General features: G+C 42.4%; 3 protein-coding genes across 3 annotated transcripts; 1 reads left to right on the top strand and 2 right to left on the bottom strand.

Annotated features, from left to right (window-relative positions):
• Window positions 1-478: 478 nt before the first annotated feature.
• On the bottom strand, window positions 479-7,244 carry GLT8D1 (glycosyltransferase 8 domain containing 1). Its single transcript, XM_084214626.1, has 10 exons — window positions 7,087-7,244; window positions 5,461-5,516; window positions 5,255-5,353; window positions 4,618-4,834; window positions 3,867-3,984; window positions 3,246-3,330; window positions 2,919-3,031; window positions 2,238-2,404; window positions 1,987-2,099; window positions 479-1,337 (listed from the first exon to the last, which is right to left on the bottom strand). Exons 2-10 carry the CDS (start codon window positions 5,474-5,476, stop codon window positions 1,147-1,149), a joined length of 1,119 nt encoding a protein of 372 aa, XP_084070752.1. The 5' UTR covers window positions 5,477-5,516; window positions 7,087-7,244; the 3' UTR covers window positions 479-1,146.
• Window positions 7,245-7,280: 36 nt separating this feature from the next.
• SPCS1 (signal peptidase complex subunit 1) lies at window positions 7,281-9,912 on the top strand. The gene is made up of 4 exons (XM_084214627.1): window positions 7,281-7,464; window positions 8,366-8,425; window positions 8,742-8,828; window positions 9,727-9,912. Exons 1-4 carry the CDS (start codon window positions 7,429-7,431, stop codon window positions 9,847-9,849), a joined length of 306 nt encoding a protein of 101 aa, XP_084070753.1. The 5' UTR covers window positions 7,281-7,428; the 3' UTR covers window positions 9,850-9,912.
• Window positions 9,913-10,046: 134 nt separating this feature from the next.
• On the bottom strand, window positions 10,047-23,913 carry NEK4 (NIMA related kinase 4). The gene is made up of 16 exons (XM_084214625.1): window positions 23,769-23,913; window positions 20,972-21,238; window positions 19,787-19,984; window positions 18,823-18,930; window positions 18,009-18,163; window positions 17,235-17,376; window positions 15,973-16,398; window positions 15,516-15,569; window positions 15,159-15,299; window positions 14,207-14,332; window positions 13,802-13,865; window positions 13,315-13,421; window positions 13,131-13,213; window positions 12,305-12,510; window positions 12,042-12,175; window positions 10,047-11,484 (listed from the first exon to the last, which is right to left on the bottom strand). Exons 1-16 carry the CDS (start codon window positions 23,859-23,861, stop codon window positions 11,392-11,394), a joined length of 2,397 nt encoding a protein of 798 aa, XP_084070751.1. The 5' UTR covers window positions 23,862-23,913; the 3' UTR covers window positions 10,047-11,391.
• Between the last annotated feature and the right edge of the window lie 933 nt (window positions 23,914-24,846).

Genomic DNA, 24,846 nt, shown 5'->3' with positions numbered 1-24,846 from the left:
AGCCTTTTGTCTGAGCATCCTCCACCGAGGGCTCTTCACAAGCCTGAGTGCAACCCTCTGTTAAATGGAGTAGTTGGCACAGTAGCTGCTGGGATGTATCAGCTAATAATAACTATCACTCAACAGTACAACTAGAAAAAACAAACCAACTTACCAGTAGCTCAGGTGAGGGGCAGCTGGCTGCAGAGGGCACAGGCTTCTCATCTGATGAGTTCCCAGATGGGGAAAGGCACAGCAGGAAAAACTATATCAGTGTAGGTCACTTGAGAGAACTATGAGGAACTCAACAATAACAAAATTAATCCGTAATTAATACAGCCTGGTCCCCAAAATAAGTAGTTTGTACTATTTTATAATTAGATTGCTTTCACAAAGACCAGATCAATTCACTTTGGCCTTAATCACTTGCTACTGTGTACACCAGAAACACTTCCTATATCCAGACTGGAATTAGATTGCCATTTACCTGAGGCTGGAGTCAGCATGTTACAATTAGCTTTATTTTTGAACAAAGTTTCATCCACCACTTTACAAAAAAATGGTTTAGTGTTCACTGGCAGTTAAAACCATTTTGCATAGTGAAATAATACTTGAAGGATTAATCTTTCAAAAAGGATTCAATTTTGCAGAATTCTGTAAGACTTTAACAGAAATTTTTGGGAGGAGATTTCATGCAAGAAAGGGTTGTTGAGGGAATTATTTCACAGGATAACAAAATAAACAACAAAACAAAACCCAGGCAGCTCTTAATTACAGTACACTGCTGTGCAAGATTTGCTAGTGCAAGCACCAGCTGAATTTGTATCTTGTTCTTAGAAACTTTGTTTCTGTAATTGACAGAATGATCCCCTGCTAGAAGACCTGTAGTAAGGAGCAGGAGAACACAACTGAAATGACAAAACAAAAAAGTGCTCGTTTCTGGAGATCTTCCCTTGTTTCCTGTAGTGCTGCTGGAGTAGCATCTTGTCACACAGGTGACATAAGCCTCCTTTGACCTGTGCATTTCAGAACTGCACCTGAATAAGTGCATCACCTTGTGTTCCAGAAGGCAGGGTCGGCTCTGTAATACAAGCTGGCTTAAAGAAAAATATTCTGCTTGGCTCCAGAAGCTTCCTGAGAAAACGTCATCATTTATTCAAATGGACTCTACTTTGCTTCATTTGCTTCCGAGTGTCTGCGGATCAGGTTGAACTTGCCTGCAGGGTCAGGAACATACCACTTCTCCCAGACTTCAGCATAGGAAGCTGTTCTTCCCCAGGGTTTGAAATGTCCATTCCAATGGAGCAGCTTGGCAGCTTCCACAAACTGAGGAGAGTACCTTTTCCCAGCACTAGACCCTTCAATTGAAAAAGAAGCATTAGTGTTTGAAATAAAGGCAGCCAAAACACCAACGTGCAAAACATTAACTTCAAAACAAAGGACTTAACAAAGGAAATCTTATTATTTCTGGAGAAAGGAGGTAATAGGAGAAGCAGAAATAAGGGCAAAGTGAAAAACAATCAAGTGCAACTAAATGTCACTTTGATTTCTGTGTGTCTATTTTCATACACTGCCTTAACTTCCAAGTTCTTTAAGACCCACTTAACACCCAGATGAATTCAGCAGCCTATGTATTGTTCATCAGAAACATAACCTGAAAAAGCTCTCCCAGCACTGGGGTTTCACCAGTAGAACAGACATGAATGTCTGCAGTTCTCAAAAGTTTTGGAAGAAACACCTTGGATTACATCAGATACAATATATTGTACAATATTGTGGAAAATGAGAAGGATTTTGAGTAAGTCAGTTCAAGAACTAACCCCCAGCAGTTTGAGAAAGACTCAGGCCCACAAGCCCCACGATGGAATTGCAAAGCTGTTTTTCCTAAAGAACAAAGGACAGAATAGGGGAATAAAAGCTCACTTTGCTACATCATCAACAAGATGTCCAGCTACAGACCTGGAAAAACACCCTGGGGGAGCAGCATCACAAACGCTTCATACATACCAAGATGTCGGACGTTCCACATGGGATCAATACTGGAATGCTGCTTGTAAAACACAATTAGCAGTGGAGGTGTTGTGATGCTGCCAGCCAGAGTCTTACTGTAGAGCTCCTCTCTGCAAGTTGAAAGGATGCTGATCAGTTGATTTTTCACTTGCAGCAGAGATACACACACAGCCCTCTGTTCAAGAGGGAAATGCCACCAGCAGGACCCAAGCCCTGAGCTGCTGGCACCCCTAGGCCAGGGTACTTACACCACATTAAGTGCCATCCACTTCTCCAGTTGTTTAGTGATGTTCTGTAATTTCCATTCAGTCAGATTGGCAACGAAAACTCCGGGATTGAAAGAGCAGGTGTTGGCTTTCATGGCAAGCTTTCGGATGGTTTCTTTTTTGTAATCTAAAAACCCAATGTAATTATACTGGGGGGAAAAAAGAGAGTAGAAATTAGATTAGAATATATGGGGAAATTCCTAAAGAAAAATTCTGCACAACTCACAGCAGACAGGTGTAAGTAAAGTTGTTATAGTAAATATCCCTTCCCTTAAAATGAGAGAAAGGCAACCTTAAGAGGTGAAATGTTTTAAAAATATGATTATATAGACTACATATTTTAAGGAATGCTGCATGGTCTTAATAATACCATATTATTAATATGGTACCAGTCTCAGATAAAGTACTTTTTATGCATTCAGGAATGGAAAATTGTCCCTCCAATGTTCTCAGACCTCCCACTGTTCCACAACGAGAATTGCTCTCATTGTAAAGCACAGCAAAAATTCCAGGTAATTTACTGTGCCTGAACAGAAACTGCAGGTCCCATTTGTAAAACTGGTTTGGGCAGGGACAGTCACATGTTTAGGTTTCAGCATTCAGAGCATTCCCAAATACCTGAGATCTACAATATTGTTATCACTGAACAAGACTAAAACTAACCTGATTGCCCGCTCCACGGACAGCAACTTTACTGCTGGTTGAGTCACAGTCATCTGAAAATGCAGCTGCATGTCCAGGTTTCAATGGGTTGTTATAAAGTTCAACAATATCATCTGGAAAATGGAAGCAAGCACAAGAAAATCAAAAGCAATCCTGACTAAGTGCCAAGTTAGGCTTTGTTCAGTCCATTGTTACAGCAGATAAAGCTACTCAGTTTAATACAATCCACTCATATTTACAAACTGTGTACAGACATGTTTGGGTTCTGTGAGGGATAAGATACTGACCTCAGCATAAGGCCAGTGGCAGCTAACAAAGGTCCCATACCTTGCACTATTACATCATCATCCACATAGATGACCTTCTCTGCATGAGGTACAAAGCTGGGCAAGTAGAATCTTGCAAATGTTAACTGTGAGAACAGCAAAGTAAGAGAAGTGGAGAATTAAATTTTAAAAATGTCCAAATAAATGTGACATTGATTTTTATGGCACTTATCTATGGCATTAATGTCCAAGACAACTTCTATAAAGGAAGTAAAATAGGCAGCAATATCCTGCAATTTAAAATAAATAGGTTCCATCAATTCCTGGTTTACCATGAATGTATGCATTGATAAACTAACTTTGAAACTGGTCTATATAAGAATTTATTATTTCTCCACATAGATCTGCAGCATCTCTGAGGTGTTGGGATGCTTGACGTGCCAGCTGCGGTGTTTCACTGTGGCTAGCAGCAAAAAATGATCCTAGGCATGCATATGTAGATATTCAAATCCTTCTCTCACTATCTAGATATTTAGTTTTACTGAAATGTAGGGATTTTATTATGAAAGATTGCTTCTATGCTAACCGACTTAGTTTTGATCTCCAGCTGGGTTCAAAAGCCAACATCAAAATATAATGTTATTAACTACTAATTGCAAAAAGTAATCAGCATCATCCTCACTGGTTTGAAGCTGTCTGCCTTTTGGGGATCCACTTGTACTTTGCCTTCTAAGACACGAGGGTCAAAATCCAGAATTCGGTACCTCATGTTTTTCAGAGGAGGGCTCCTCAGCCACATCCTGCAAGCAGGAGAAAGGCACAGATCTTGTTAGATGAGACAAAATCAAGGGAAAAGCAGGAGACCCAGCTAACAGTGACACAGATCTGGATGTGGCCACTCACTTCCCTGCCCAACAAACACATCTGGGATGTAAGTGATGCTGACACCAGTGCTGTCCTGTGTGGCCACAGGGGCAAGTCCAGGGTCAGCAACTGCACACTTGGGGCATGTGAAAGGTACGAGGTCACTTCTTGCTTTATCAGAAATACACACTCCTGTTAGCACAGGCCCTTCCCAAAACCATCAGTGCAGACAGAAGGGGATTAGAATAACAGGGTCAAAGAACAATCTACAAAAATGGAGAAACATGATTGCCTGCATTTGAATTGCTCAGATGAAATGTAAAAGTACCTTTTACAACCCTTCCACCAACAAACTCCTCACTGGTTGGATATAAGCCCATTGGAAAAGATATTTCTTTTCCATCCCTGAAACCTGACCAGGAGGAATGGTGGGACTCCCACAGCAGCTCTGTCAAAAAGCTGCTGGGATTGGGAGTCAGAAGAGTGCAGCTCCAGGGAAAGGCAGCTTGCTCTCCTCTCAGAAATACAGAGTTCACAGTGCTGTGGGAATCCAATGATAAGACCATTACCTCAAGTGATCCACAGTATCATTCAAAGTAACAATGTGGAAAACCACGTTGGCTCTGGTGTTCTGGTAAATGCTGTTCATGGCTGCAATTGCACCTCCAAGCCTCTCATCTGAGGCTGCAATGACCACAGGAATCTCCTTGTCATTCCTCTCATCTGCCAGCCTCTGGGGAGCTGCAGGAATGAAATCTATAGGCTGAAGTCCTAAGGGACTTGGATCTGTGGAGTAAAAATGACACACTTGTTTTTATTCTTATATATTATTATTACCACACTAAAATTCCCAACAGTTCAATTATTTCTGCTATTTCCTTGGATGTCTGAGGTGTGGATTACAGTGAGCCAGTATCAAACACTCAGAGCATCAGCTTTTGAGCATCTGAGATGCTACTGAATAGAATAACACATTTACAGAAAACTGCACACATTTAACCACACATATTCACACACAGCACAAGGTCTTAAAAGGCTGAGCTACAGTAGTCTGCACTTGCCCTTGGTCCCCTCTGCCACACCTATAACCTCATTAACCTCCCCCTCCCATTCACTCCAATCACATGGCAGGTTCTGTCTGGCCAGAGCAGGTGCTTTCCCATCAAATTTTAAATATATATAAAATTAAAATAAAACCCAACGTACCTGACAATTCCCGTCTCAAGAAGTCACTGAGGCTTAGGAAGTTATGATGAATAACTAGCAAAAATATGACAACAGCCACTATAAGGATAGAAATGTTCACTGAAAATTAAGAAGAAAAATCTTTATCAATATAACCAGAGAACAACTGAGAAACTCAGATACAAAAGATATAAAAAAATAAATCAGACAAGCACATATACACATACCTTTCCTTAACGTCATTTTACTATTCTTATTTTATTAGCTTAAGGTTCCCGTAAATCTGCAAGAAAAAAAATAAAGCAGTCACAGTCAGTGCATTCTTCCATGAGGCACAGCACACTATCACAAGGAGTGTCACTCACAACAGTTTCAGTGTCCAAGGCAGTGACTGTCTCCCTCTGTCAGTTTTATGACATACATAAAACTCCATGTCACATTTTAAAAGGTGAGTATGGTCTCAGGAAGTTCCTAACTTCAACCACAGAATCACAGGATGGGTTGGGTTGGAAGGAACCTTCAAAATCACCTGGCTCCAACCGCTGCCATGGGCACAGACATCATCCCTGCTTCTGTGGGCAGCCTGTGCCAGGGCCACAGCACCCTCACAGGGAAGAATTTCTCCTCAATACCTCATTTAAACCTCCCCTCTGTCAGTTGGAAGCCAGTCCCCCTTGTCCTGTCATCCGTGCCCTTGTCCAAAGTCCCTGGCCAGCCCCTGTAGGCACTGGAAGGGACTCTGACAGGTCCATGTCCTTCTCGCGTTAGGGACCCCCTCACTACAATCACATATCTAAAGAAGATCCCAGAGATAAAAAGGAAACATGCAGATCTTGCCACTTCACTGACAAAAAAAAGGGCCAAACTCCTTCTGCCGGCCAAAAGTAATCTGAAAGATCTGGACAATTATGTATGTTTTCTTTACTGCGGCAACTATTTATTTAACTATCTGAACTGGGAAAAAAAAAGCAGGAAAGAAGGCAGCACCATCATGTTATAGAAGGGGGTAGAAACACAACACCAATGCAATTTCGGTATGAAATTCAAACATGCTTGTTCATTATTTAAGGGCCGAGGTGAAATCAGAACAAGAGCTGTGTATCCTGGTGTGTGAAGGAGCTGTCAAATGACACACAGAAAGCTCCTTAACAACACGCAAAATTGCAGAAACTGTGAAAGACTTGCGAAATCCCTAAATTAAAACTCTTCAGACTGTGCTGTGACTGTTACATGCATCAGAACCACCTTCTTCCCGCTGCTGCAGACACATCAGCGGAGCCCAACAAATCCCTGCCCTGAGCTCTCCGAGCACCACCGCACTGCTGGCAGGGGCGGGACACGCAGCTTTGCCTGGGAGCACAACGCCACGTCCCGCGGTGCGATTCCCAGCGGCAGGGCTGAGGCGGGCACGGACGCGGACACGGCCACGGCCGGCGCCTCAGCGACACGCCGCAGCCGGGCTGGGGACAGTGACAGAACGTCCCCTGCACAGGGATGGTCACGGACCACAATAAAACCCACACCGCGCTCCCCGGGCTGCTCTGCGGGCACAGCCCCGCTCCGGGGCCGGCGGGCCCGTGCCCGGCTCTCCCGCACGGCCCGCGGCGCCCCGGCCCCTCACGGACCGTCCGCCCGCTCCGCCACCGCGGCAGCGCGCGGCCCACGGGTGCCCGCCCAGGTGCCTGACCGCCGCCAGGCGCCGAACCCCCGCCGCGCCCACCTCCCCGCGATACCGGGGCCGCGGAGGGGCCCGGCGGCTCCGTGGGACGAGCCCGAGGCTGGAGCGAGAGGGCGGCCCGCGAGCTCCCGAGTCAGCGCGGGTTTCCGACAGGCGGCTCCGCGGCGCCTCGCACCTGCGGGGGAGGGCGCCTCCGCCGGGGTCCTGCGGGGCGAAGCCGCCGTTGCCGAGGAGATGCGTCCCGGCGGGCTGGGGGGAGCGGGAGCGGAGCAGCCCCGGAGCGGCGGCGCGGAGGCGATGGCCGGGGCTGGAGGCGGCACCCCCGACCGACGGGGCTCTGGGCGGGGCGAACGGGGCGCGTTTCCGGCCAGCTCAGCAGCCGCCTTCCGCTCCGCCGCGACGATTGCCGGTAGCAGCGGAGAGGCCGCGCCGCGTCCCGCCAACAGCAGGGCCCCACCCGGGAGCGCGGAGACAGCTTTGAAGAGGAACGGGAAGAAGCCGGAGAAGCGCCGCCGCGATGCTGAGCGTGTTCCGCTCCATCCCCACGCAGATGGTAGGGCCCGCCCGGGTCTCGGCACCAGGGCGCTGCGGGCGACACGGCCGGCGCGCGTTTCAGTGTCCCCTGCGCGGTCTTGGCACGGCTAGGGCGATGCAGAATGAATCCATGTAATTCGGGTTTTGACCTACGAGTTGGGACTGTCATGCTGTAAAAGGAAGCTGTCTGTGTAAGGGAAGCCCCTCTGTGCTTTCCTTCCTCTGCTGTAGGACAGAAGGCAGCGTGTGCTCCCAGAGAGCCGCGTTTTCTAACGTCATGCAAAGATAGATTAGTTGGGTTTGGAAGGAACCACTGGAGATCATCCGGTCCAACCCTCCAAGGCAGGGTCAGCTGGAGTAGGAATGAATCCAGGTGAATTTGGAATGTCTCCATGACCTCTCTAGGCAGCCTGTCCCAGCTCTGCCATCCTCAACATAAAATTCTTCCTTCTGTTGAGGTAGAACTTGGTGTGTTTTAGTTTATGGCCATTGCTCCTCATCCTGGCCCTGGGCACCACTGAAAAGAGTGTGGCACCATCCTGTTGGCACCCACCCTGGAGATATTTATCTGTCAGCCTTCTCCAGAACACAGGTGCCACACACACCCTGCCCTCTCAGGCACAGCCTCTTCTGTGGTGATACAGCTTTACTTAGTGATGTTAAAGTGACTACAATGATATTTTGAACTTGTATTACTTACCCTGATCAGACAGTGCTTGCTTCTGTTTCTAGGTGATGTGGTCAAGCCTGCAGAGGAGGTGTTTTCAGCCACTGTAAGAAAAATAATTCCAATCTGGTTTGAAAGTTGAACAAAAACGCTGAGAATCCATGGTCAGGTAGACTGTAGGATCTAACCTGAAAGAGTTAAGTGGGCAGGTCTGTGTTTTGAATAACTGACTAAAAAGTGTCTCTTTCCACAGGACTACAAGGGCCAAAAATTAGCAGAACAGATTTTTCAAGGAATCATTCTTGTCTCTGCAGTAAGTATAGTAGACCTGTGAGTGAGAACATAAAGGACTATTTTATTTTCTGATCTTATAAATATTTTTCTTATTGTTTGGGGTCACTAAAAGTTTTAAACAAAGTCAGAGGGGCTATCATGGTTTACAACTTTTCTACTTCCCATCTTTTACTTTCATTGTTGGCCTGCACTTTTGAAAAGGTATGAAAGATGTACATGCTTTTGAAAAACCTGTATTTTCCTACCTAAATCCACCCCCTGCATCTTAATCATGTCATGGGAAAAGTTTTCCTTCATTTAAAGTTTGATTTTTTTTAAAATGTTTGTTTTTCCAGGTAATTGGTTTCATCTATGGATACATCACTGAACAGTTTGGTTGGACTGTCTACATAGTTATGGCTGGATTTGCTTTATCGTGTTTGGTAAGAATGTTTTTTCCCCAAACCAAAAAACACATGCACTTTTTAATCTGGAATAATTGCTAAATTGAGGGGCTGTCAGCACAGACTAATGCTTGCTATGCAGTTCAGATTTATTAATACATTTTTGTGCTTCCTTTGATCTGCATAAAATGCTTTGCAGCCCATTAAGTGCTTTTTTTGAAATGCTAGCAGAATTTTTACAATTTAATATCACTTTTGAGTTCATTTTTCACTTCAATTAAAAGTTAGAGTAAGTCCAGCTGACAGCATTAGTAGCAGAAAGGACAGGGAGGTTTTCTGTGCAGTAGCAACTTGTCATGACAATTTTGCAGCTGTCTCCTGCTGCCTGAGGAGACAATGAGGCAGAATATGGAATTTCAGGAGTAATTCCTTATCTATATATGAGAGGTGTCCCATTCCTATTGGGGCACTCCCAGTCCCATTTTACACATGGTTCTTACACCTCTCAAGAGCTCAGATACAGCACAATTTGACCAATCACTACTCAAGACACACACACATTTGAAAAGCTCCTGTAATTCTCTGGCATCATCATTCCTCTCCTTACTTACTTAGACATTCCTGAGTTACTTACCTGTGATGCCACATAAGGGGAAGGTCTCAGTGCAGTGTGGGAGGTGCTGGGAATGCTGGTGTCACCTCAGGAGTCCTTTTTTCTTCAGGGTGGGTGCTGTCCTCCTCCTTGCAACACTCGGGGGTGCTTTAGTCACATACTTAAGCATGACTTTGCAATGTAAACTGTAAATGTATATGAAATTGTAAGAGTTTTTAAGGACTAATAGATAATGAGTTAGGGGTGAAGATTTTCCTGAGGAGCTGTCCAGAACAGCCCCTCAGCACTCAGTGTCCATGTTGTGACCGCCTCCTTTGCCCTCAGCTGACGCTCCCTCCGTGGCCCATGTACCGCCGCAATCCCCTCAAGTGGCTGCCTGTCCAGGAGTCTGGCACGGAAGAGAAGAAGGCAGCAGACAGGAAGCCAAAGAGGCATTCTAAAAGCTAAAAATTATGGTTTCCAGGCTGTTACGTTGTTAAGTTTTGTTAAATTAATTTCCACAGAGAAATACTTCTTGGCTTAGTGTTTGGGTTTTTTCTTAGTACTTTGTATCCATCCACGAATACAACCAAGCTCTGCAGGGAGCATGAAGGCTGGAAATTGGGCCTGGAGGTTCAGGGGAGTCACTGGGAACAAACAGATGGGGGGGGATTAACTTCAGAAGGCTACTGGAGGTCACATTTTCAGTATTTCACTGAAAAGGAACACAGTGAATCAAATGAACTCTAGTTAAGCTGTTGCCATAGCCTAAAAGATTAATAAACAGCTGAACTTCTACTGGAATGTTTCTAACTGTGTGTAAAGCGAGTTGTCAGTAGTGCCAGGTTGTAACAAATACTGTGAAATGGGACATACCCCACAGTCCTGAATATTACTGTTCTTGGATAGGAGATTGTAGAGGGCCAGTTTTTGTTTAAAATAAATTTCCTTGGGAAGAACAAGTAAGAATAGCTTTTGAAACATTGTAACTTGAGCATGTAGTGTGTGAGAGGCAGCAGGATCCATAGGTATGGTGTTTTATTTTACTACTGTCATGTCAGTAAGCTCCCTCACAGCTGCTGGAGGTTACAGTATTTCAACTACAGGCAGGAAAAGAGACAGGTTTATAATTTTATTTTACAAATTCGATTCCATTTGACTTCTTTATTATTTAAAAAACGTGTGCTTTTCCTGTAGGTATGGTACACAACAATGCCTGGGGGCTGTAGCGAGACACTCTGGATTCAAACAAAGAGAAATAAGTGTTTCATCTTTTCCCTAAGAGATTCTGGTCCTGGGCACTTTCATTCCTAAAAGGAATTAGTATTTGTAAGGCAAAGGGATTTCTCCAGCTGGAACCATGGTAACCATGGCTGCATTCCTTTCAAACATTTTCAGCCTTACTTTATCCAGATACCAAATGCTTTCCCCCACCTTGGTGACTGCCTCAGCAACAAAACACAAGAGCAAAGTCTCTCCTTACAAACAGTACAGCTGCCCCCTTCAGCACTTGGACTTGGCAATTTACACAACCTGAGGAGCTTGAGTTCCACAAAAATTAGTAATTGTCTCTTCATGCTAAATTTTCACAACTATCTGATGTAATAGGTTATAGTTTATCACATCAGAGCCTTGGCAGAGATTTTGTTACTGTATTTAGTGTGAGACCATACCAAAAACCTTTTGCTATGACAAATTCAAACCAGAACATAATCTTTTTTGACACTCCTTAGTATACAAAACTTGGTATCGACCCCTATGGAAAGCAACTTTTTAAGAGAATAAAAACTAAACTAAACCAAAGAGAAACTCAGAAGTTTCTCTTCTGAGAAAGTGATAGCCTGGTTCACATTTTAACATGACAAATATTACTATGAACTCTTAACGTTTTCTGCAAGTTCACCTCCTTATTCCAGCAAAGGAGATCAGTAGATGAACATGCTTTGTAAGCTGGTCCGGTCTATCAAAGGAGCTAGAAAACAGTTCTTTTCTCCAAGGAAAAGATTCTGGTCAGAGCTTCACATTTTCTTCAAGGAATTTCAGGTGCCGAGCCTTTGCACTGTAACTCACGTACTTGTCTCCCATGTGCTCCCGCAACTGCAGCTGCTCAGAACACACACAGAACAAAACCCACAACATTTACTGCCACTGAAAAAAGCAGATGCTAACAAAATATTAACAGAAAAATACCAAAGCACTCAGCTGAAAGAAGCGTGTGAAGCTTGGCAATGTGGATGAGAGAGAAGAATACTGAACACTGTTGTTTAAAAGCAAGAGACTTTCAAATCCCACCCAAAAATTTAAAATACAAGAACCTCACAGGTTACAAATCAAATATTGCCTGGGTAAGTGTAACCATGTTTTGAATCAAAGGACCTGGAGGTAATTCCTTATTCACCTCTACTGAGGATTGATGTTAAATTATTTCTTATTTTGGACATAAGGGGCATAAGGCAAGTAATGTGAAGGTTAACAAAAGCTGCATTTGAACATAGTCTACTCAACCATGAAAATGACAATATACTTAGGTCCTTGCCTGCCCATGGCTACATAAAGACCTTCTGGAGTCATGGTTTACCCTAGCTCAATAGGATAAAGAGCCTGCTCATTTATCTAGGTTTGTAAAGAAATTAGACCATTTTATTATGGAAGACATTCACCTCTCTTTTTGCTTCATCATCTTCTTCCATGATTCTGTACACCTTCTCAAGAAGTTTCACTCCCAATCCTTGTACCACATCAGATCTCAGGATTTCAACCATTCTTCTAATCTTGTAAGGGACCAATGACATATCTATTAAAAATAAAATACAATTAAAAAATCGGTGCAGTACTAATTACTTTCAGTACAGACAATTTTCATATTCTGCAGAAGAATATGGGACGACTCTACGTATTACCACAGAATCCCAGAGCAACAGACCTGAAGGAATCTCTTCCATTTTTAATTCCTCTGATTCATCAGGTGATTTTCCATGCAAAATCAAAGTATCTCGATACTTCCTATGAAGTTTAAACTCTGGGGCTGGGGTCGAGGTTACACAGCACTCAGAGTTCTCCTTGGAGTCCATTTTCAGTGTCCACATCATCAGCTGCACCAAGTCATTCATTTCATTCACATTGCTTTTCCTAGGAGAGAAGGAATAATTCAGTCACCATCATAATGCAACTTCCACACTGCATTCCAAGGGCTTTCAATGAGTTAACTGAGGTCCTAATAAGTATTCTACATTAAATTCCTTGTTGTGGTGCAGTTTTATCAAGAGCAACATCAGTACTATTTCATTTAACAAAGGCTCAGAGCCCAGCAAAAACCCCACAATCCTACTGGCTACCGTTGACTCTGGTAATGCAACAAATTGCATCTTTTGAAAGCTGCTTACACTGACAAAAATCAGAAATAAATTCAGCCTCATTTATAGTGGAAAGGATGCACATTGGCACCTTTTAACTTGTGCTTTTAATGCATCCTGACAGCAGATGTCCTTTGGTGCTGGAAGATTGGTTTCCTGGGAAGCTGCAGTTCACAAAACCATCGTACACAATTCCACAACCCAGAAAGTTCAGCATGGAAAGTGTATAGTCACAGAGAGACAATAATCCAATGGGGCTGTTTTCCTCTATGCATCACACACTTCTTCAATCACTCACTATGCACAGATTAAGTGTGAAAGCCTTTTTTTTCCACTCCAAGTCAAGGTCCAGTATAGCAGTGAAAATTCTTGCAGAGTATTAAACAAAATCCTTACTTCTCCTTGGAATCACCATCAGACTTGTCTGTAGAGCTTGTGGAAGAGCTTAGCTCATCATCAGACAGGCAATGGGCTTCTCTCTAAGGGAAGATAAATAACAATTCTAATAGTTGAAAGTAATTCAGCAATATGGCATTTATTACTGTTCCTACATGGAAGAAATGCTTTTGACAAAGTTTACCTGGGAAATACTGGGATCTGATGAGGACTGAGGGACTTTAACACAATTTTCCACACGTGACTTAGCTTCAACTGCTGCACCATTTAATGACTGTCTCACTGGAACCACTGGAAGGATGACATTTTGAGAATATTTACAACTAAGCTGTGTGTATTCTGAATTAGTTTCACGCTCATGCAAGAAAAAATCTATCACCTAGCAGAAGACAGGCAGGGAGGTAGGTATTTTGCTAATAGAAAACATTGAAGCTTCTGTTTGAAAGTGAATATTCTACATTTTATGTACATTTCAAAGACAAGTTGTCAACACAGAACACAACATAATTAAAAAGCAGAAAAATACAGACATGTTAACAGAACTTTTTATTTAACACAGAACTAGCCCCTTAGTGCATCGTTCTGAATGCATTACCAAGTTATAATTTCTTCACAAAGAAGTCATTAGCCTCTTTATACATAAACTGTTAACATATAAACATAAAAATTACCAGAGGGAAGCATCTCCCGAGACTGTTTCAGCCTCCTTCGTTCTCTTGCTGACAAGGGCCGCTCCTTCAAAGGAAGTTAATTTGATCTTAATTTGCAATCACTATTATGGCTTTTGTTTTCTAATCACCTATTAGCAAAAAATCCTTTTGGACTGATATGGGAGATGGAGCTATTATTTAATGCTTAATTATTTATTACAGAACTGTCTTCAATGAGACCAATCTGAACTCTAGAAAAGGGGCTTCTGACCTCCAAGGCTCAGCAAGGCTCATCCCACACTGAGCAGGGCTTCCATGAGGCAGGAAGCTACCAAACATTTCTTTACTCACTGTGCACACATACATGGAACAAACTGCTCAGAAGGAAAGAGACAGAAACCAGCAGACACAGTTTTCACCACTAACCTTTGGAATGGCTGCTTGGCTGGGTTTGGCACTATCTGCAGGCTCAGGGTGCTCTGCACCCCTCTGGGCTGTCTTTGGGGTCACATCAGAAGGAACAGGTAGAGGCCGAGGAGAAACTGCTCTGAACTTGACAGAGAAGCGAGCAAGAATTTATACATTTTAAATTAAAAGTTCAAGTACTCTGCAACCTAGAAGACATTCTTGCATGGTAAAGCTGGATGCCAGAGATTCTGAATCCTGCTGTAACCTCTTCACATCTCCCAGCTTGATCCTTCCCTCTGCCCATGTCTGCTTGCATCTGTTTCCCTTCTTTCCATCCCTACATCTTATCCCCCTCCTCCCAGACTATTTTTCAGCCAATGTCTTTGGAACAACTGTCCCCACGTCCAAACAGCAAAACCCAAAGAGAAAACCAGGTTATCAATGACCAATCACCCTCTTCTGTAGCCTTGTGCCTTTCCCCAAAGAAACCGCCCTGCTGAGTGTGGAGGAACTGACAGGAGCTCTATCCTGTCTGCATGCCAAGATTTTCTTCCTACAGTTTGCACTCAGAAGCTTAGGGCAGCCATTACACATCTGTTCTAAAGCACTACTAAGCCACTACCCACCACAAGTATCCTTACCCACAAAGGTACTGACTTGTAGTCACAAACAGTGAGAAGTCCTGATGGAATTTCCTAGGAAACACTGCAACCCAGTAAAGGCACAGCCCATCTGGCACACCCACCTCATTCCTGAAAGGTACTGGGGATTTTCAAAGATTTACTCAGGCTGCTTCTAACAGTCACCTTCAGTGATCTGCATTTGTTACCACTGAGGTGATACAGACACACATGAAACAAGAACAGCATAAAAACACCCACCCTTTTTTAGAAAATAGGTCCCACGTTTAAAGAGGAAAAACACAGGAGTCTTAAAGGAGAGAGGAGAAGTATTTTTCAAGTATCTGCACCTTCTCTGAGCAGCCTTCAGCAAGCTCTCTCTTCTGCTGCTGCTGCCGTGGGAGAGAGGGCTCACTGACACAGCTCTGAGGCTGCTTGTGGAAGGTCATTTTTCCCTGAGCATCTCCTGAAGCTCCATGACTGACATCATCCTAATAAGTAAAAGCACTTTTAAAAAAATGCAGACCTGTCACTTCCAGATTTACACAAACACACTTTAAAAAAAATCAAAACAGGCCCCTTTACGATTTGGACTGCAACCACCTTAACATAGCACAGGTACAACCACAATAAATTCTTATTTGAGAGATAAAGTACCTGCTGTACCAGCATCTTTAGCTACTAAACCTTCAAAGAAGGTCACTTACTTGAATTACAACAGGAACAAACGGAGCTAGCAGCTTTTCAGTAGAATCCAAGCTCTACAACAAATAATGATTTCTCATTAAAAATCTCATAGTAGACCAAAATTAAGTGAAAAGACAATCACTACCAATTAGCCCCCTGATCCAAATCAAGATTATTCAGGCCTAGTTACAACACAGAACAAAAGTTACAAAACTATTCTTACGCTCTCTGTTCACAGCTGGGAATGCAAATTTTTTCCCTGTAAAAACAGAATTCCAATCATCTAGATAGATGCAATCCCAAAACCACTTTACCATACTGCCTTTGTAAATCTGAACCCAAGGCTCCAAACTACTTAAGAATCTGAATAATTACATCAGCAACATCTTACTTTGACAGAAAAACGTGCAGCAGCTGTCTAAATTTTAAGAGCTGGCCACTGGTTAAATCTACTTCAAATAAGCATAAATGCATTACCAGGTCAGTTTGCTTTTGGTCTTTTGATACAGGCTGCAGGAGTTTCAAAGTGTCATCCTCATCTTCTACAGAATCCACAGAAGATGGCTTTGATTCAACACTTTCAGCTTTAAAAGCCTGTCTTGCTCTTTGTTGTTGTCCATCTTCCTTAATTGGTGGGTTATTAGATGTTATTTTAGAATGGCCTAGGACATGTAAATGCTTTGCTTTGTTATTCTCTGGAATACTCTCACTGCCACACTTGTCACTTCCATGGTTCATCCTTTCAGACAGGGGGACATCAATGTTCACTCCACTGACTGTAGCTATGGAGTCTCCCAAGCTGTTCAGATCATTTTTGCTTGGTTTTCTTTCCAATTCAACAGCTGGTTTCTCTGAGGGATAAAATTTGCTGGCTTTACATTTGCTGATGCAATCTTCTTCATCCTAGGATTAAAAGAAAAACAAAAAAGTAATCTTTTGCATTTTACACACATATAAAAGAATTCTCTAAGCACTAAGGATAATCAAGAACATACCACAGCATATAAACTGAAAGGAAATTATGATCAATAACAGATTAGGAGCCTCAAAAAAGTCAAAATCCACATTTTTAAAGAGATACAGATTTGCAAATGACCTATTTCAGGTACTGGTTTATACACATGGAATACAGCTGCTTTTCACCAGGACCATGAAAGCAAAGTTGTACTCACTTGGCTCTTCCCTACGGGAGGAACAAGCACCAAGAGTTTTTAGGATGTGCTCCACCACATATATTCAGTAATTCAACATTGAAAGCTCAAAAGAACAGAAGACTTTTTACAGAAAACAAAAAACATGCACAAGATTAACCATTACAAAAGGTTTGTTGTGACCACTGGAAAGAATTTCAACAATAAAGAATTTTGGTTGTGACTATAATTAGTTTTTAAATATGTTTCTGAGTGGAAAAAACTATAACCACTTGTCATGAAATATTTGAAAAATTATTTGACCCCAAATACTCCAAGGGTAACTCACATAAAACCAGGTGTTGTTTAGTTAAAATCTTAGAGATCTTGCAATTAGCTGCACTGATCCACAGGTGTTTAATGACTTCCACTCTTATCTAAAAACATTTCCTTCCCTAATATGAATTTTACACATTGCTGGGATTCAGATCTAATGTTCTCAGGGATGCTCAAGGCACTTGTTATAAAACTGAGGTTTTTATCTAGAAAAAGCAAGAGGGATTTGGGTTTTGTTGGCATTTTTTTAAGGTAAAAACCCCCATATCTTACAACTTTGTATTTTCTGGCTTGTTCAGAGGAGTGGTTTTGGTGTGTAACATTCCTGCTGTGAGATTCATTCTTTGCTGAGATGACAGAACAAGGGTCTTTAGGTTTAGAATCCACTGTTTTCTTATGATTTCTAGCAGCTTTCCTGTAAAGAAAATGAAAGTTGCTCATTCAATCACCATCAACAAGGTCTTATTTTTTTTTTTTTTTTTAATTATACTAATTCAAAAAACCCTGCTTCACTAAAGAGCTTTCATACATAGAGTATCAGATACTGGGATTTTTCAATAGACTGTGCACAACAACCTCATTTTCAATTCTAGAAAAGGAGCTTAAAAATTCTATTCAGACTCTGCCAGCAATATACTCTTGGTCTGCAGAGCACCAAGGTCAGTTCTATCTGGAAGCAGTAAAATAACTGACTAAACCTGACAAAGAAAAATAATTATATCAGTGTATATCAAAAGGAACTTGGTTTTTCAACTCACAGATGATAAATGGCCTCAAGAACCATATGGAAAGGTGTGTGTTTCTACCAATTCTATATTTTTAAGCACTACGGAGTTTTATTCTGCATTTGCAGAAAAAAAATATTTTCCACTCTAATTCTCTCATATTTCTCAAAGAATTCAAAGAAACTGATGTTCATATGTTTTGTAGCTGCACATAACAAAACTTACTTTATCCTGCTACAAAACCCAGGAAAAGTTGTAAAAAAAAAGACAACAATAGCATGAATATTTTGCACAGAATCACTCAAAAATGAAATTGTCTTACGCCTTTGTGGCTTCCAAAAACAAAGCAATCTGCTGTTTGATGTACGGCTGTCTCAGGATGCTTTTCACACTCGGCCTCTCCTCAGGTTTTTTACTGAGCATAGTTTGTATTATTTCTACCAGCTGTGGGCTGTAATCCTTTGGCATGGGTGGCAGCTGTGAAAGGAAAGGGAAGCCTGATATTATTTAATATATTCATCAACAAGGGCTACTTCTAGAACATTTATATGCCATCATTATGGTCAGATACATAAAAAAATATGTGTAAAAAATAGACTTATTGTTGAAATGCTGAAAGTTACTCAACTGCCTAATGTTAAACAAAATAATGAAATTCCAAGTGTGTGGTTAAAAACTGCTCCAAATTTTATTAATATTAAAAGTAAAAGTTCTGTAAATAGGCTTAAACATTCCTATAAAATACATCCACATTCACTTCATTGCATGCCAAAGCAAGAAGACACTTAAATAAACTTATCTTACATACCAGGAAAATGCCATCACACAGAAATTTAATTTTTATGCAATGTTTATGAAAAACGAGAAGCAAATTGAGAAAGTTGTCTCAGAACTTTGAAAATTACTCAGTATATTCATTAAATGAAGAGGTAACAAGAAACTCTAGCCATACCTACAAAGGAATAACTCCCTTGATCTGGTATCACATCATCCACCACCATGAAACAAGTCTTACACATGATGGTGTACATTACATGCAAGTATTTTTAACTCCATGCAATATTTCTGATTAGAAAAGATCATCTCAATTTCTAGATAGGAAATCCAAGTACATAGAAAATTTCAGGAGTTTTTACCTTCCCTTCAATAATTCGATAAGCCAAGGAGTTCATGTCCTTGGCATTGAAGGCGTGTTTCAGTGTGGCCATCTCATAAACACAGCAGCCCAAGGCCCAAACATCAGACTGAAAAAAGAGGAAGAGAAAATGTTTGGAAGCTTCTTGTAAGTTGTACAAGTTTTATCTTTGGACTTAGTTACCTGCTTTCAAACAGGCTTTTAATGACACTAAGCTAATAAAGCCCAAATCCCATTGCAAACTTCTGGCTTCAGTCTCACTCTTGTGTTTTTAATTTTGAGCAAGTCAATTATTTCCTTAAAAATATCCCCGATTTTTTCCAAAAGGAAGGGTAGAAATTAGCCATCTCTGGGGGAAATGTTGCTTGTTTCCTTTTTTAGTACAATATCTGTCCTAACTGTAAATGAAAAATCTTGATTTTTCATTGGAAGAAGTTTCCCCTCAGTTCTTGCTCATTACAGACACGCATATTTTTATGGTGTGTTTACAGCAAGAGCTGAACATGTTGGTTTTGTTCTGTTATATTTTAAATTCACAATAACATTGCTTATTCCTCTCATTAAAATTTTCTTTTCCTTCTTCTGTTTTACTTTTTAATGCTGCTGTTATTTCTAATACAATTTTTGAGTGTAAAATTCCTATCTGGTATATAATAAATTCAGAAAGTGCATCTCTCTAACACAGGCTGATATTTCTGTTCCCATTCTCTATCTCTCCAGCTGTAAGAGGTACAGGCAGCCTGCTGAACACCTTGGCTGTGATAACTTAGCACATGCTCTGAATTCCTAAACACAGTTTGAGAAAAAAAAAAAACGTTCCTACAAATCTATCTCCTATTTTTTTGTTTGGCATTTGGGAAGATTAAAAAGACTTGGAAGCAATAAGAAACCAAAATCCACTGTAATGATGTCAGACAAATAAAGTAAGGTTCCTAAAAAATAGAAGTGACATTGTCATACTGTACCTTGTAGTTGTAGGGTTTGTTAGAAAAGAGTTCAGGGCTCATGTAGTACGGCGTGCCTATGAGAGTGCTGGCCATGTCATACTGGTTTTCCAACACCCTGGCTATTCCCAGGTCTCCCACTTTGATTATATTTGTTCGTGTCAGGAAAATATTCTGAGTTTTAAGATCTCTGTGCAGAATGTGCTTTTCATGTAAATACTAGGGGGAAAAAAAAATCATATAAATAAGGTTAATCAACTTTTAACTGTACACTCTCATTATACAAGTCAAAGAAAGAAAACACAAAAGTGGAAGAAACACAGAAATACCTCTCAAGGTCAGGAGTGACCTGCTAAGACAGTATTGGTGAAATAACATTAAAAGTGACTGATACAGGCAGGAGCCCAAAACTTGGCACTGTTTTAACCAAATCTCCCTGCGTGGCCCTTATAAATCAGCAGAAAAGGAGACATAAAAATGTAAACTTAAATCAGTAACTCACTTTCTGCTGCTTTTATTTCTTGACAATCTTAGTCCAAAAACATTTCAGAGGAAATTATAATGTGAGGTTTGTGTAAACAGGGAAGAAAATCAGTCATAATAAACAACAAGCAGTACACATAATTAGTGTATTTTTGACATGACAGCAAACTTTCAGATAGAATTTTCTGTCCAATTTCGTCTTCTTTAATGGTAACATCTATATCTGGTCTTTATTGCTGTAACAATTGCCTTTAAAGTTTGATAACCTCCAATTATAAATTTTAAAGAGTAGGATAAGGTTTAATAGAAATGATGCATTAGTAGTCTAAATTTACCATTAAAAACAGCAATAATAACAAGACTGAACACAAAACGCTTCTGAAAGAATAGCTTTTTTCTTTCCCCCAAAAAACCTCCATTTTGTAAATTTAATGTAAACTTTCAAACCAGAGAAGCATATCAGACAAGAGTTGCAAACACCCTAAAGGCAACCACTGCCTACTGTGCTACAGAGGCGTGGAATAAACTATGTCAGCAATTTCTTACTTTAAATAGTTGATTTGACTGCAATGATCCATTGTTAATGGACTAATAACCATTGTAATTAGATGCTAACCCGGCCAAACAGGAATCCAAAGGCTGCAGCTTAGCTGGAATTTTTAAATACATAAAAAGTCAAATGAAGTTTATATCTGAAGGTGACAAAATGACACTTCATTGTACCTGCAGTGCCATGGCAATCTGCACAAACCACTCCACCACCCGATTCTCAGGCAGGAGTTTTCCCTTCTGCTCCTTGAGCTTGTGGTAGAGGTCTCCTCCCTCGCAGAAGCCCATCACAATGTAGAGGTGGCCATCGTCCCCCTGCCAGGACTCTCTGTAGGTGACAATGTTGGGGTGTCTCAGCTGGGACAGCAGCTGTGCCTCCTGCTCTGCTGCTCTCCTCTCACGGCTGGAAGCACTTCTAAGGTTTAACTTTTTGATGACATACTGTAAAAAACAAGGCAAGGTGTATGGAAAGAGATGAAAGTGACTCTGCAGAAGCCCTAGTGAATTCCCCAGACCTAAAGGAAATGCAGTATTTGAAATATCCACTGACTCATCTACATGGAGGCTGCAGTTTGGATGAAAGTTATGTAGAACTTCTTCTCTTCTACTTTTTCACCATAAAAATGAAACAGGTGTGTTCCATTCATCCACCTGAATACAACTCTGCTCAGAAATTTCGTGGTGTTTTGCTTTCTTCCGACTAATGTTCACATTTCTCTTTTTTCCCCCTTTTTTCTCCTCTTTCTCTCACTTTAAATGTGTGTCTGTCACTCATCTTTTAAGCCTGAAGTACCTGTTTGTGCACCACAGTTACTCTCAAAAAGGCCACATCAATAATAAAATTAAATACATATAAAGTATGCAGCCATGGGCAAACAAATTGTAAAAGTCATCTGAAAGAGACAAAAGGTCTTATGCTCAAGCCTAAATTCTTTATTCTTCATTAGGATGGGTTAAGAATTTCTCAAACCTACATACAAAAGTTGTTATCTACTTCCTTAATATGAACTACATTAAATGTAATTTTAAGGAATTTCAGGTTTCAGCAAAAACATTCATGAAGCTGAAGATGAGACAATGAAATCCATAGAACACTTTCATCACCCACAACACCAATATTTAGGTCTGACCTGGCCCTAATCCTGATGAAAATTTTGTAGGACATCACTTTGGAGCATCAGCTTTCCACAGAGCAATCATATCATGGTTACATTTGTGCCTGCTCTTATTGGAGAGGTTGTAAATAAAAATTCCTAAAATATTTTTACTTGCTGAATTTTAGCATCCTCAGAGATGGTTCCGTGTCTGCTTTCCAGGCTGCACCTATTAATTAGCCCAGCACATTTAATTAGTGCTGAGGAGATGCCCCTATATACCAAGGGAACCAATTACCCAGAAAACCCACAGCACCTTGTGACTTTGTGTTTCAGAAGCCTTCTGGATAGAACCCGTGATGCTGCAAAGCTTCCAGGAGGAATATCACAAAGCTAATTGTGTACAGCATCACCTAACTTCAAAATAAAATAGAAATACTGCAACTACTGTGGTCTATGTGACAAATCAACCACAACTCTTTGGGCATGGAAATTGTTTAAGCTTATATCAGCATCTTTTAGAAAATACACACCAAAATGCAAAAAGAACATATAGCCTTACTTTAAACTTGGCATTGATTATATTTAGTTTAATGAGCATGTTTTCCTGGCAAGATTCTCTACCAAAATCTATTGCAAAGCTCTTCCACCTTATTTGATACCAAATTGTGTATGAATTCCATTTAGTTTTGTTTTAAACACTTATAGCTACTTGACCTTCTCCACAAAAATCTGGTATTCAGTTAATAGCAAATATGGGAAAATAAAACAATTTCTTTCACAGAAAATGTGGCACTGTGCCAAAGCCACAACAAAAAGTCCTGATCATTGCTACAGAAGAAAGTTTAAAAGTTGGCAAAAGATAAAACACAGTACAGCACTCCAAATATCTATCATGCAACTACAATCAGGAAGCAAGGCTCTTGCTAGTGTTAATGACCAGCAGCACCACAATGAAATCCAAGGACCTGTATCCGAGTGAAAGTGACCTCCATGCACGGTTTGATTGTAGGATCAGGTTGGGTTAGAAACTCTTTGAGGACACTGGACTGTGCACGTGGTGGTGGCCTGGAGGGAACAAGTCCTGCCATCACTGCTACCCACGCCAAGGGTCACAGGGATTCACCTCGGGATTCCAAGCAGGGAACAACTGCCCTGGTCCGGGAAGGACACACCTCTGCTCCCTGCTGGGAACAATCCTCCTCCCATCATCTCCAGTAAAATCCCGGCCATAAACGCACACAGCAGGTTCCTGTGGCACTGCTCTCTGAATGTTCTCCATCCCCATTTCTTCGCCCTCTCACATTCCCTAACAAACACCTCTGCTTTGGCCAGACTAGACAGATTGTTCCAGTTTTCCAACAAAAATGCTTGTGCTTCTACTCTGACACAACCAAAACCTTCCCGGGAAGAGTCTTCTCCGCACCTTTAATAAAAGTTATTTTAGACAAGGGAAGAGAACAGAAACAGCAGCTCGGGTGGCTGCAGCCACACCCCAACACCTGGTGACGGTCACAACCATACCCTGACACCAGATAATGGTCACAAAACACCTCAACACCTGGTGACGGTCACAACCACACCCCGACACCAGGTGATAGTCCCAACCCCACCTGACACCAGATAATGGTCACAAAAACACCCCGACACCTGGTGATAGTCAGAGCCCCACTCTGACACCAGGCCGTAGCCACATCTGTACCCCGACACGATGCCACGTCTCTGGTCGTGCCCAGGGTGGGTGAGGACCACCAGCCGAAGCCGAGCCACAGCTGGGTGTGGGTCACAGCCGAACCAGACGCCGCGGCACCCCCGCCCAGCCCAGCCCCGGCAATGCCCTCACGCCGAGCCGCGCCCGTGCCCCAGCCCCTCGCTACCTGCTTGCGGTCCTGGCGGTGCCGCGCCAGGCTCACCTCCCCGTAGCTGCCCTTGCCCACGGCCCGCAGGAAGCAGTAGGCAGCCAGGGGCATCCTCCCGCCGCCGGGCCCGGGCAGCGCCCGCTGCCATAGAGATGCCCGGGGCGGCCGCGGCCATGCAGCGTCCGGCGCGCAGGTGCGCGGCGCGGGCGCGGCGCTGCGGCGGCCATTTTGGAAGCGGGCGCGGCGGCCATGTTGAGAGCGGGCAGCGCGGCGGAGGCAGCGGGCCCGCCCCGGCGCGCTGCTCCGGGACATCCCCGTGCCGAGCCCGGGCCAAGGACGGCCACGGGGACGCGGCTGTGCCACAACACCCCACCTGTCATGAGCCCTGGCAGGACGCAGCAGCTCCACAGAGCCATCCCGTCCCTTTGGATGGTGTAGAGAATTGGTTAAAAATCCTCAGGCTGGGTAAAAAGGAGCTCCTGGAGCTCTCCCGTGGCTGAGCACCTGTAGTAACACTGGCTGCAGAAGAAAAAAAAAAAAAAAAAAAGGAAAAGTTTTGTTATAACTGTGCATGTAACCCCCAGTCCTCGAAGTCTGTCTTTCATTAAGGGTGAAATGAAGCAGCTAAAAAGTTTTAAGAGAGAATGAGAGAATTGACACCGTCAAGGCAACAAACACAGGAAAATGCTCTGCAGCCGCAGGCTGGGTGCGCGTTCAGTGTAAAAGATGCGAGACCTGGGAGCTCGGAGCTGGTTTCAGCCACGAAGATGAATAGGAACCCATGGAATGGGAAGTGTCTAGGTTAGACAGGATACATGTCAAATAGCGATACCTAAATCGGGTACCTGAGTGATACGGAGGATTACAGGGGTGCTTTTGAAATGGAGTTTAAATGGCTTTCACAGACTGCAAGCTCTGTTACGGCTGCAGTAAATTTGAGCCAGGGGAAGCCTTTAAGGAAATATCAGAAAGATGACAGTTTTCATATGGGAAAAAAGTGGGTATGGGGTGGAGATTAATCTCAGTACGGAAATGGCTGTGAATTTCTGTTTGGAGCTATTACATAGAGGAGACACTGCTGAATTATTCTGTACCT

This window comes from Fringilla coelebs (genome assembly GCF_963513975.1).
Source record: "Fringilla coelebs genome assembly, chromosome: 13".
Taxonomy (NCBI): Eukaryota; Metazoa; Chordata; class Aves; order Passeriformes; family Fringillidae; genus Fringilla; species Fringilla coelebs.
This window is presented reverse-complemented; position numbering and strand designations above follow the sequence as displayed.